We start from the raw sequence: 12,829 nt of genomic DNA on the forward strand, positions 1-12,829 counted from the left end.
TGAAGGACAATGACCCATTTAAGACCAGAGAGTCAGAGGACCGCAATCAGTGGAGATCAAGTACATCCACATCCATTTATGGACATGCTGATTAAACCGATATCATTTCCTTTAAAATGAGAAACAATTTGTTGTAAGAAGCAGGGCAGTAATCATAAGAAGTTGTAGACAAAGTCTTGACCGTGCGCACACACACACTGCCGTTCCGAAGTTTGGGATCGGTAAATTTTTTATGTTTTTGAAAGAAGTCTCTTAGGCTCACCAAGGCTGCATTTATTTGATTAAAAATACAACAACAAATTAAACCCAGTAATATTGTTAAATATTTAAAGGGGTCATATAATGGTACATGCACTTTTACAAGTTGATTGTACTGAAATGTGTGTTGGCAGTGCCTGTACACAACACCTGTACTATAACCATCATAAAATGATAAAAATCCATCCAGTGTTTTTTTTTTTTTTAATCTCCTTATATGTTTTCCCCCATCTCAAATCAAGCCGTTCGATTTTGTGACGTCACGATTGTTGATTGACAGCAGCGCCCTGTCAACACAGCCCCGCCCTCGCTCGTGAACGAGCTGTCAATCACAGTCCGCCCGGACCGGCGCGGCCATTGTTGATACGCTGGAGCACTGTCTGTGAGCAGAATGGCGCCTAAGCGATTGTGGTGTTCTGTTCTTGGGTGTAATAAGGAACACAGCAGTCATTTTGATGTTCCTAAATCCGAACCGCTGAAGACGCAGTGGCTGAGTTTGTTTTCGAAGGGAATATTCCCCACGATCAACGTCAATGCTTTCATGTTTGCACGAATCATTTCACACACCAGACTGCTTTACAAACGAGGGTCAGTATAAAGCTGGTTTTGCTAAGAAGCTGCTCCTGAAAAAAGGCTGCTCCTGAAAAAAGGCGGTACCAACTATTCGTGTTCTGCTGCACCTCCAGAAGAAGAAGTGAGTGTAACGTTTTATTAACCTTTATATTAATATTTATATTAATCTTTGCAAATCGCTTGCTGCACGCTTCACGATGAATGCGGCTAAGGTTTACACTCAGGGTACATTACGGCATGTTTTCTATGTACAACGTTCTTAATATAATTCATAATCCCACGTTTATAATGAACAACGCGTTATGGTTAATGTGTTACAAACGGTGTGCGCACAGAACAGAGGGGCGGGGTGAGCAAAGCTCATTATCATTTAAAGACACATGCACTTAAACGGCATGCTGAAAACAGAGCTGTTTTTGACCAGGTAAAATGAGTGTTTTCTTACAATACTAATGAGAATTTAATTTAAGTATATTAATTGAATTAAAGTATATTACAAACTTTTAATTTAGACCCTAAAGAATCATATTAGCTTGTACAAAAATGGCATTATATGACCCCTTTAACAATATTAATTTAATTTAACTGTTTTCTATTTGAATATATTTTAAAATATAGTTTATTCCAGTCTTCAGTGTCACATGATCCTTCAGAAATCATACTAATATGCTCAAAAAACATTCATTATCATCAATCTTGAAAACAGATGTGTCCCATTTTTTTCAGGATTCTTTGATGAATACAAAGTTATATTTCATTTATTTGAAATATAATCTTTTGTAACATTATAAATGTCTTTAATGTAATTTTTCATCAATTTAATGCATCCTTGCTGAATAAAAATATTGATTTATTGTATTTGATGCATTCCCCCTCCCACTCCTTTATCTGTTAATCTGACAATTAAATTTAAATGAAATATATATACATATTTATATAATTTTATATATATAGTGTTTGTATACATTTTAATTTAAAATGTTGATTTTGATCAATTTCATTTACACTTCGTCAACAACCAATTTCACCACAAGAGGGGGCAATTACATTGTATCTCAGTAGGATGCATCTAATTTTTCTTCAAATCCATTATAAGTGACACTATCTATAAGATGTATAATAGCCTGTTAAATGGCCTCAGCTGCTCTAAAAAAAAACCTCTCAGCATCCGATTGACATTCCCTCTTGTGCACCCACGCACACTCGTCACTCTTTAGCGTGTTTAATGCATATGTGTGTGTTTGTGCATATTTTACCTATATTTTAATCACAAAAATGAACGTTTGCATCAAGTGAAAGCATCAGGCACACTGGCTACCTACATAATAAGCTGTTTTAAGTGACACTATCTATAAGATGTAATAGCCTGTTAAATGGCCTCAGCTGCTCTAAAAAAAACTTCTCAGCATCCGATTGACATTTCCTCTTGTGCACCCACGCACACTCGTCACTCTTCAGCGTGTTTAATGCATATGTGTGTGTTTGTGTATGTTGGCCAATTAGGGCACATCTCCTCCATAGGGACCCAATCAAGTGCCTGAGAACAGCCCTGTAGACAAAACACTGATAAAATCACAAATGGCTCATTAATGCCCAACTGCAACAGCATTGCCCCCTCCCTCTCCTTTATCTGTTCATCTGATTTGCCAATTTTCATCAAGCTCTTCAATGTTCCCCATACCTCTTTTCACTTCACTTCCTCCAACCCCCTTCTCCACTTCCTCCACCATCTCCTTCTCTCACTCTATCTCTAACAGCCATCTCTTTCTCTACCCCCTGTAGTTCCTTTGTTTTGCTATTTCACTGAAGCAGAGACGCAGTTACAGACGGATTTTGCTGTTCATGAAGACTTGAAGACTAATGCCAACAATCACATAAACACTTTGAGAGCCCTCTGTCAACCAGGAATAACAGAAAATCCAAACTATGTGCAGTAACATACAGTTATCAGTTCTTAATTGAAATGCCAGTCTACTTTTTGTGAAGTCGGACTAACAAACCTAGATAATGTGATTGTAGCTCAGCTTCGTCCTGCATGTGCTACAATTGCATCATTCTACAATAGACCTCTGTGTTCTGTGCTTTCTCTGAAATACAGAGCTGATGCACAACATGCATTTAGTCCTTCACATTTTTCATAAATCAATGTGTAGTATATACTTGGACAGACAGGTGAAGACTATATAAAAAAAATAGTAGTAGTAGTCTTACATAAGGAGAGTATAAGTCTGTCTCTGTGTGTGTGTGTGTGTGTGTGTGTGTGTGTGTGTGTGTGTGTGTGTGTGTTATGGCCAACCTACCTTCCACATTGCTAGGCTAAGCATAGCCAGCACCAGCAGTCCCAGCAGTATAGCCAAAATTATTACCCACAGGGGAATGGCAAAGGAAACATCAGGAATGGCCCACACCACAAATGTGCCGATCTTAAAAACACAAGCGCACAAACACAGAGGTCATTAATATTTTACTACCACTGATGTAGCTATGATATTAGCACACATACATCAGGTTGACAGCTTACTATCCCTTATAATCTCCCATCTCTTTCTCTTTTTTTACTCTAAATGTAACAGAAGCTCCTTATGAATGTTTTGTTTATTCTTAATATTTAGTTATCTTCCTTTCTGACAGTTTTATACAGTACAAAGAGAAGAAAGTAGGGGTGTTATGATTTGATTATAGCACTCAGCTAAGAAGCACTGATGCAGTTAATACACATAAAGAGCCACACAAAAAAGTAATGTGGCGGTTAAAGCGTACAGTGATTGTATCAGTAAGTGTTGGTGATACCATTAATACATGACTTTCAGTACCATAGTATTATATGGTACTTCAATGTACCTCTAAGAATAACATGGTACATGTCAGAAATAGCATGGTGGTATTTTGGTACTATGTCTCCCCAAAAAACAATGTTCTTTTTAGGGTTTTTAGTAAGTAGTGGTAACCTAGTGGTTTGCAACACACACTACTGTTAAAAACTTTGGGGATAGTATGATATTTTAATGTTTTTGAAGGTCTCTCACCAGGCCTTCATTTATTTGATCAAAAATACAGACAATTTAAAATAATTGTTTTCTATTTTAATATAATTTAAAATGTAAATAATTAATTAATCATTATAATACGCTGATTATTTAATTATTAATTTTGTATTATTATCAATGTTAAAAACAGTTGTGCTGCTTGCTGTTTGTGTTACTGTTTTAATGAATTCAAAAGAACAGCATTTATTTGAAATATAAATATTTTGTAACATTATAAATGTCTTGGCTGTCAGTTTCATGCATCCTAGCTGAATAAAAGTATTAATAAAAATAAATAAAAAAAGTCATAGTGATTACCAGCTTTTGAATTGGTGACACACTGAATCTTGGTGCTCTTGTGGAAACTGAGAGTTTGAATCTTGCTTGCAACATATCCTGATTTTGCTCCTAATCATTTTCTATCATATCCACTATCTTCTAAACAGGAAAAACTGACGGCAAAAATACGAATGTTAAGAGACTCCCATGCTTCAAGCTACCCCATAAATGTCCTTTACCTTCCTTTTCAAAGCTAAACAAAGCTCATAGGCATTTCGTGCATCTTAACCCTTAGTTGAGAATCTTTTTCTTCTCTTGCTCTAATCCACATGTTCTCCTTTTTCTCTGTTGTTTTCTACTTTCTTTAATCCGCACCCACACAAAAACTCTAGATTACTCACTGATTTACTCTGGTGTGGCAGTGTATCAGCTTTGATCCGATAAGGCATGGCCGTCACTTGAAAGGACACTGTGGAGTTTAGCGTGTAGTGGTCATTCCGTCTCTGCCAGAGGAAAGCAATGGATTAGCATAAATACAACACACATGGAACCATCTCAGAGCGAGCGGGACAGAGGCTGGCCCCTCGCAGAAGAGGAAAATGTCAGATTAACATTAACAGAACGCACATGGCGGGTGTCTGACAGGGCGCTGAGTTGTAATAGCTTCAGCATGGATGAGGCTTAACGAGAAGCAGTGGTCAAAAGAGCAGCAAAACAAAACTTAAAGCACTTCCTTCAAACTAGGATCACTCACACACATGCAAAGAGCACTACTGTCCTGCAGACACACCAGCGTACGTGCTCTCATACACGTGTCTGGTTTCTGTGGATGTTCCTCTGAAGATGAGATGAAAGCATTTTGTTCTGACGATGTCAGGGTTTATGGCGTCACATGACCTAGGTGTCTAACTAACTGGTGATGTCATCTCCTGTGTCACCAGCCGAACATCTGATGTTGAGATAAACATTTGGTCGTGTTCAGAGAGGAAGGGTGGCCATGAACTCATTTACTCAGCCTCATGCTGTTGCAAAACTGAATGAGTTTCTTTCTTTGGAATGAGAAGACTTTCATTAACAAACAAACAATCAAAGCCGTCTGTTGTATTTCACAGAAGAAAGTAAGTCATACAGGTTTGGAATGACATGAGGTTGAGTGAACTATACCGTTAAAACACAACACTGTTCTTACACTTCACTGTCTGCACTCCCATTGGTAGTTGCCGAATTATGTTATTGTGCATTTGCATGAAAGCTGAACTCTGCTCAACTTCGTTGCATCAGCCACAGTCGCTCATGTCACCTCGAATAGCCAACGCTCATTGAAAATGAATTACTGCCGGTCAGTTTGTTGCTGCAAATCACAGTCAGTGTAAACGCAGCTTAATAGGAGCCTTTGATCATAAAGTGATTTAAGAAGTGAAAATCACCAGCTGGACTTTACAGGAATACTGTGAAGATAACATCTAAAAACACTGTGACAGTTTGTGAATGTTTAAACACTACAGTAGATTCCATGCTGCATCCTTCTCTGTGATGACATGCACTGTGTCCCTGCTGAAAAGACCGGCAGATGTTGTGCTTTTGGATGCAGGTTTTTCAAGCAGGTTTCTTAAGGGGATAGTTCACCCAAAAATGAAAATTCTGTCATCACTTACTTCCCCTCATGTTATTCCAAACTGTATGTTTTTTTTTTCTTCCGAACGGAAAACAACATATTTTGAAGTGGGTTTTTTTGTCGATATGCATTGAAAGTTAATGGGGTTCAATGTTGTTTTGGACATACTGACTTTCATTGTTTGACCTTTTTCCCAAACCTGTATGCATTTCTTCTGAGGAACACAAAAGATGATATTTCGAAGAATGTTGGCAAGCAAAAACATTAGAGCTCAGTGACTTTAATTATCTGTACGAAAAAATATTTTTTTTATATCATACAGAAGAAAGTCATCATTTATTTTAGAACAACATGAGGGTTAGTAACTGTTGAAATTTCATTTCTGAGTGAACAAATTTTTTTAGTTCCATTTTTTGAGTGAACTAATTTTTTTTAAGTTCCATTTTTTTTTTTTTTTTACTATGTTAACCTAGAAGAAATTAAAGTATATTTGTGTAATAAAAGTACCTGTAAGAAGGTGTGAGCCCAGAGACGGGATCTGAACTTGATCACAGCGCTTCGCCCTCGATCCAAACGATCCACGACACACTCCACCATTAGGCACTTGATATTAGAGCAGTTCTAGAGAAAAAGCAGAGAAGGTCTTTCACATTAATAGTCTCTTCCTGTTTGTGGAGGCAGTATGTACAGTGATCTCAAAAGTTTGAGAACATCTAAACAATTTTGAAACACTTAGGCCACATCCACACGAAGCCAGAGCTTTCCCTATCCGATCTTTCCCTTGTTCTAAAAAACAATTACGTAAACACGACGTCGTCTCAAGAAATATCTGCATACACATGAAACCAATGAAACCGGCTCGAAATAATGTAGTATACATGCCAGACCCGTATGTGGCGCTGTAATTCTGCCACAGAGATACACTAAAAATGGAGAAGAATTGGAGCATGCGCATAAACCTTGTGCACTTCATACAATAATAACAGGCTCAGTAGCTTCTTTTTTCTTTTTTTTTTACCAATAACTTTATTGAACAATATAAACAACCATAAATGGCCAGGTATAAAATATGAAATGTCTTAATCAGACAACAGACAAACATCATAGCATAAGAAAATACTTAAAATAGATAAGATAATAGATAATAAAATTTTATAAATAAATAAAGAAGTAAAAGAAGCTCAGTAAATTCTGCAGCATGAACACAAGCAAGTAGTCCGCAGTTGTTGTTGCCGTTACGTGACAGACTAGGCCAGGATCTACACGTGCAATGATGACATCATCATTTCACAAAATATCCGGATTGGCTGTACACACGAAAACACAAGGGTGTCGTTTTTAGATTTATCCACTTTGGGACCCGGTTTAAAAAAAAAACAAAAAAAAAAACAACACGATTTCATGCTCCCAAAACGCTCCCAAAGCTGACACGATTCAAAATTTTTACGTATACAGCTAAACGCGTCTCTGTGTGGACAAGGCCTTAAACATAAAATAAAACATTTTTCAATTCAAGATTTCACTCAAATTCTTCTGCTGATAATACAATTTATAATAATAACAGTGTCAAATGAGAAAAAATTTAAATATAGGCATTTTCACCTCATTGTACCTCTGCTGATGTGCTGTCTGTTTTAAAAAGCCTCGCATTTGATTTTGAATGATTTTAGTGGTCACATTTAAAGTTGAGTGATGGTGTGTATGTAAGTAGTATCAATGCTAACTGTTTGTGTATGTGCATAGGACATGACCTCTGCCCTGTCTTATCACATTGCCTAAGGTGTGATGGACTAAGATTATCAAAACCACCTGGTCCATGTGCACACACACACACACACACACACACACACTAAAGAGACACTTCGAGAGAGCAAGACAATAAGCATAATATAAATGACCCGTTATGAGATTTACAAGTGAACTCACCCTTTGAGGTTAACACAGGTCTCCATAACACACGTCTTGTTCAACATAAGATTCTATCCATCACATCTATGAGAGTGTTCCCACAGGGTGTACAGCCATATGCTTCAGGAGGTTTGTGAGAGTGTTTGTGGTTCTAGTGGGAGTGTATGTGTGTACCAGTGTCTTGCTGCTGTAGCTCTGGGCTGTAGAAACAGATCGTCTATGGCGAGTCGGACCGCTGCTGTTCCTCAGAAAGCCCAGTAATTCTGGAGTGTCCTGAAGAGTGGAGGTCTAAGCATGCAAGAGAAAGATGGGAGAGGAATTGAATGAATATTAGATGAAATGAATATTAGATGCAACGTGATGTGTGTAGGACATTTTGTCATATTATCCGTATAAACCTGAAGACAAACATTTTCAATTTAATTGAACTTTATTTATATACCACTTTTCAAAATAAATATTGTTCCAACAGTTTTCAGCACTGAATGATTTCTGAATGCATGTCATAAGGAAGGAAAGATAAACACTTTCTATAATTATTATTATTTTATTTATACAATTATTGTATACATAGTTGTATATGAAGTTAATATTTTAGGTTAAAATGTTAAAATAATAATAGAAAGATCACTTATATTTCATAATGTAGTTGTCACTGTGTAAATGTGGTCAGAGAGTCAGACGCAGAGTTCTGGGCCAAAACTCTCCTCTAAAGTTCACAGGAAAAGAGCTCTAATATCAGTCCAGGTGGTTAAAATTCTGAACTCAGCATGAACGCAGATCAGTTACAAGGCACAGAGACTTCATGAGGACGTTGTGACGCTTCATAATGACTGCACATGAAATCTGAACAGCGATAATGAAGTCCAGTCAAGAGAGCAGAGGGGTCAGAATTAGTCCAACACTCTCTGATCAAAAACAAGCAGGCCTCAGCAGTCACAGTTTTACATTTATTTGAGGCTCATTAGTAAAAGCACAGAAACCTGAGATTTATGACAGCTAGGGACACAGCCAAGAGAGAGATTTGTGATGCAGTTGGGGAGAGAAACGTTCATTCAGATAACTGGCTCTGTGTACAAGGAAAGATTCAGTCAGGGGGCCGAGTTAAAAATTGTGGATGTGGACTCTTCCTTCTGAAGTTGGCTCTCTTTAGGAAGGACACCCTCAGAGAGGAAAAAGATAGAGTGATAAGTGTGAGTTTACCTCTAGCTCCAGTGGGTTGAGGGAACCGTTGACGCTGCAGTGTACAGGTCCGTCAGTGATGATCTGAAGGGCATAGAGGAGGTGTTCCTCATGGAACTGACTGGGCCAGCCCACCTCCAACACCGTCCTGCTTATTGAACTTGGACCCTTATTATGTAACTGGGAAAAAGAAGAGGGAAACAAAAAACTTAAACTCACCTAACTTAAACATATACATTTAAATCGATTAAAAAATATTCAAGAACTTCTCTTATAAACATTTATAGGGATGCATCAATAAGAAAATTATGGCTGATACCATTATATATTTCCAATTTTCGAAACGTTATACCCGATAACCAATAAAGACACAAAATATGTAGTGTAAATTAATTCAAAATGAAACTCACTTCAAGTGATTTTAGGAATCACAACATTATAATCTACAGTATGAAAAGTGGAATCTAAATGTTATATTTAAGAGTGTTATTAATTTACAAGTGTTTTTAAATAACTTTAAGTGGGTGATGGAATGATAAAATAAAGGAAATGAGCATGAACAATTAAATGTCCAATATCCTAAAAACATTTAGGGCCCTATTTTAACGATCTGAAACGCAAGTGTCAAAGCGCAAAGCGCAAGTAACTTTGTGGGCGGGTCTTGGCGCTGTTGCTATTTTCCCAGCGGGATAAATGACTCTTGCGCCAGGCGCAAATCTAAAATGGGTTGGTCTGAAGCAGCTTCATTATTCATAGGTGTGGTTTGGGCGTAACGTGAAATAAACCAATCAGAGCGTCATCTCACATTCCCTTTAAGAGCAGACACGCTTTTTCCATGGCGGATTGCTATTGTAACGGCGGATTTGCCAGGCGCACGCGAGGAGCGGTTCACAGCCAAGGAGAGCAACGCCCAAATAAACCCACCCAAATTAACTTCAGTTAAAAAGGCGTATGATAATTTGGGTAAATGTGTAAGCTAGATGTATGCTTTTATAATAAATTGTCTATCTATCTATCTATCTATCTATCTATCTATCTATCTATCTATCTATCTATCTATCTATCTATCTATCTATCTATCTATCTATCTATCTATCTATCTATCTATTTGCAAAAATGAAAACTGCTGCTTCTGTGTAGATGAGAGAATTAAAGTGTATGCACACGCTACATTGATTATGGCCAAGCATGCGCCCTTAAAATAGCATATGAATAACATGCGCAATGCGCCACTGACTTTAAACTATTTTTTCCTGGTTAGTGGCGCAATTGTTTTCTAAACCTGCAAAATAGCATGAAGGAACGTTTGCGCCGGAACACGCCTCCTTTTTTGCGCTGAACCGCCCAGGGAGCGCAAGTTCATTCCCTAGTTTAGCGACGTGCTTCTGTGGAGGGAAAAGCGCGCTTTGCGCGGGTGCAAAATAGGAATGATACATGCGTCGGTGAACAAAGTCAATTGCGCTGGGTGCAAGATAGGGCCCTTAGAGTTAATAAAAAATTAAGTAGATTCACTTACAGTGTGAATCTACAATTTTTCTTCCAAAATAATACTTACTAAAGTGAAAAACTATGGTAAATTTCATAAGGGGTGCTTGTTGATGCCCAATACATTTAATATGAATCATCAGATTTTTATTTAATATGGAAGAATGTACAAGAATTGATAAACATTAAATCAAACACTATGGGCTAGCATTAGCATTAGCGGTTGAACTAAACATGGCAGAGCTGAAGCTGCTTCTAACACAAACCATCTGTACAGTGTCTGGCCAACATTACAGGCAATTAAAAAATTAATAGCTGCAGGACAGATGGCATTTAGTGAGGCCCTCTCACAGCAAAAAGAGGTCAGGAGTCTCCACAAAAACAAACAACAAATAAATAGCTTTACAGAAGTTGTTTTTTGCTAGCTGAATGCACTATGCTACGTTCCATGGGGAAAGTTTATTGTGGTTTATTTTTTTATAATAGATTAGTGTTTAGTTTTATTGTTGAGAGAGTTAAAACATTGAGTCACAAAGTTAAACTGTCTTTCGAATAAATGTGGATTAAATTCACTTACACTCTGTGTTAAAGATAAGATCTGCTGTACATCAGCTGTGATTAGTTGCGGCATGCTTGAATGTCTACTTTCTACGTACTGTATGCAAGTGTATTTATTAAAAGTGTATTTATTAAAAGTACTACTGATCTGGATCCCTTTGATCACAACAAAGTTTTGAATGTTTGCTGGCCAATCAAGAGCACATTAATCCTAATACTTTTATAATCTATCTCTTCTTCTATTCTTGTCTGAGGCTCTCCATGTTTACCAAGTTTTGTTTTTGTGTCTGTTTATTCTGTACCTCATATATGTGTTGAACCTGAGGGCCGACGTCATCCTCTCTCACAGGTTTCTCTTTGGGTTCCCATCGAGGGAAAGGCAAAACAACCTGAGCTGGGTGAGACACACTGAGGAAAACAGAGAGAGGATTTTCAAGCAGGTTGTATAAAATGCAAAAAAATTATCATGTACAGTCTAAATAAATATTTTCCAATTAACACCATTCAAATTTCAAACCTGTTTTAATTTTGCAGTGTGGCAGATATCCAAGTTAAACAGGATATTCAACAAGAAAACAACATTTGACTGAGGGAAAGTAAGAGATTTGCTGGCTAATACATCATAGAAACAGATGTTCGTCTAATTTTCTATCATATGCCCTATTTCTTCACTTTGACCTTATGGCAAGACAATATTTTAAATGAACAGAAGTGTTTAATCAATATGGGCCTTGTGAATAACCCCTCCAGATCTCTCTGAACAGGCCATTGATTTTTTATTTATTTATTTATTATTATTAAAATTAGACTCCTAAAAAATGCTAGGTTGTTTCAATCCATGTTTGGGTCAAATATGGACAGACCCAACCATTGCAATACATTTTCAAAATAAATTATAAACCCAATGGCTGGGTTTGTCCATATTTGACCCAAACATGGGTTGAAACAACCCAACATTTTATTCCAGTGCTCTCATTTTCTGCTCAGTGAGACAGAAAGAGACAGATAAAAAGAGATACTTACCCTCTGATCTCCACCTGTGCTCTCGCCGCAATGCTCAGAGTCAAATTCACTGGGATGCTTCTGGCGTTGTCCTTATTAGAGCTGTTCAGAGAAACAAACAAATATAATGTTTATTTGAAACAACAATCTTTACGCTACATTATCAAGGTAACATTTTGATATAAAATAAAGTCCCAATAACACAGAGTTAGGTTAAGTGCACTATGAGACAGTAAGGCTCTTCTGTAGAAGGTCTCAGTGAACTGGCCACAGTGTCTCAGACTACTGAACAGTTCCATGTGTGAGCCTGAGGCAGGGAACATCTGTGTTCTGTGAATGTATCTGTCCTTTGAGGGTGCGAGGACGAGAGGACGAAAAGGGAACAATACTGTTTTCATCTGAGTGTGTCGCTGTCCTAGAGATCCCCGAGTCAACTGTCTCGCCGGTCATTCTGCTGTGAAAACCACAAAATCTCCACTAGCCAACACACACACACACACACACACACACACACACACACACACACACACACACACACACACACACACACACACACACACACACACACACACACACACACACACACACACACACACACACACACACACACACACACACACGTACACTAGACGACACACTGTCTCATTTCATATATCACAACAATGAACGCAAATATTATACAAAAGGAATTTCACCTGGAAGGGAAGCTAAGAAGTCAAAGGAGAGGATGTATGCATTGCAGTTGTAACTTTGATCTTGTGGAATAACTTGGTCACAAAAACGATATATTTACCATATGCCATAAAACTCACTGTGTGACTGAAAGGAACAAGGAGACGGGAAAATCTTTGAAGCCTTGTAAGATTTTGTTTCATTCATTCAGGTCTTATTAAATACTAAATCATGAGTCAAGAAATGTGATACCTTCATTCCAGCACCTACA

General features: G+C 37.6%; 1 protein-coding gene across 1 annotated transcript in view; it reads right to left on the reverse strand.

Moving 5' to 3' along the window:
* The window catches only part of itga8 (integrin, alpha 8), a 75,139-nt gene that overhangs the window by 1,795 nt on the left and 60,515 nt on the right, over positions 1-12,829 (reverse strand). The window contains exons 23-29 of the mRNA XM_081389230.1: positions 11,908-11,988; positions 11,187-11,292; positions 8,863-9,021; positions 7,834-7,947; positions 6,259-6,372; positions 4,538-4,639; positions 3,132-3,254 (exon numbers count right to left, since the gene is read on the reverse strand). Of these exons, the coding sequence (XP_081245356.1) occupies positions 3,132-3,254; positions 4,538-4,639; positions 6,259-6,372; positions 7,834-7,947; positions 8,863-9,021; positions 11,187-11,292; positions 11,908-11,988 (799 nt within the window). The remainder of the gene's footprint in view (positions 1-3,131; positions 3,255-4,537; positions 4,640-6,258; positions 6,373-7,833; positions 7,948-8,862; positions 9,022-11,186; positions 11,293-11,907; positions 11,989-12,829) is intronic.

The sequence above is a fragment of the Scardinius erythrophthalmus genome (assembly GCF_964197995.2).
Source record: "Scardinius erythrophthalmus genome assembly, chromosome: 16".
In the NCBI taxonomy this organism is placed as follows: domain Eukaryota; kingdom Metazoa; phylum Chordata; class Actinopteri; order Cypriniformes; family Leuciscidae; genus Scardinius; species Scardinius erythrophthalmus.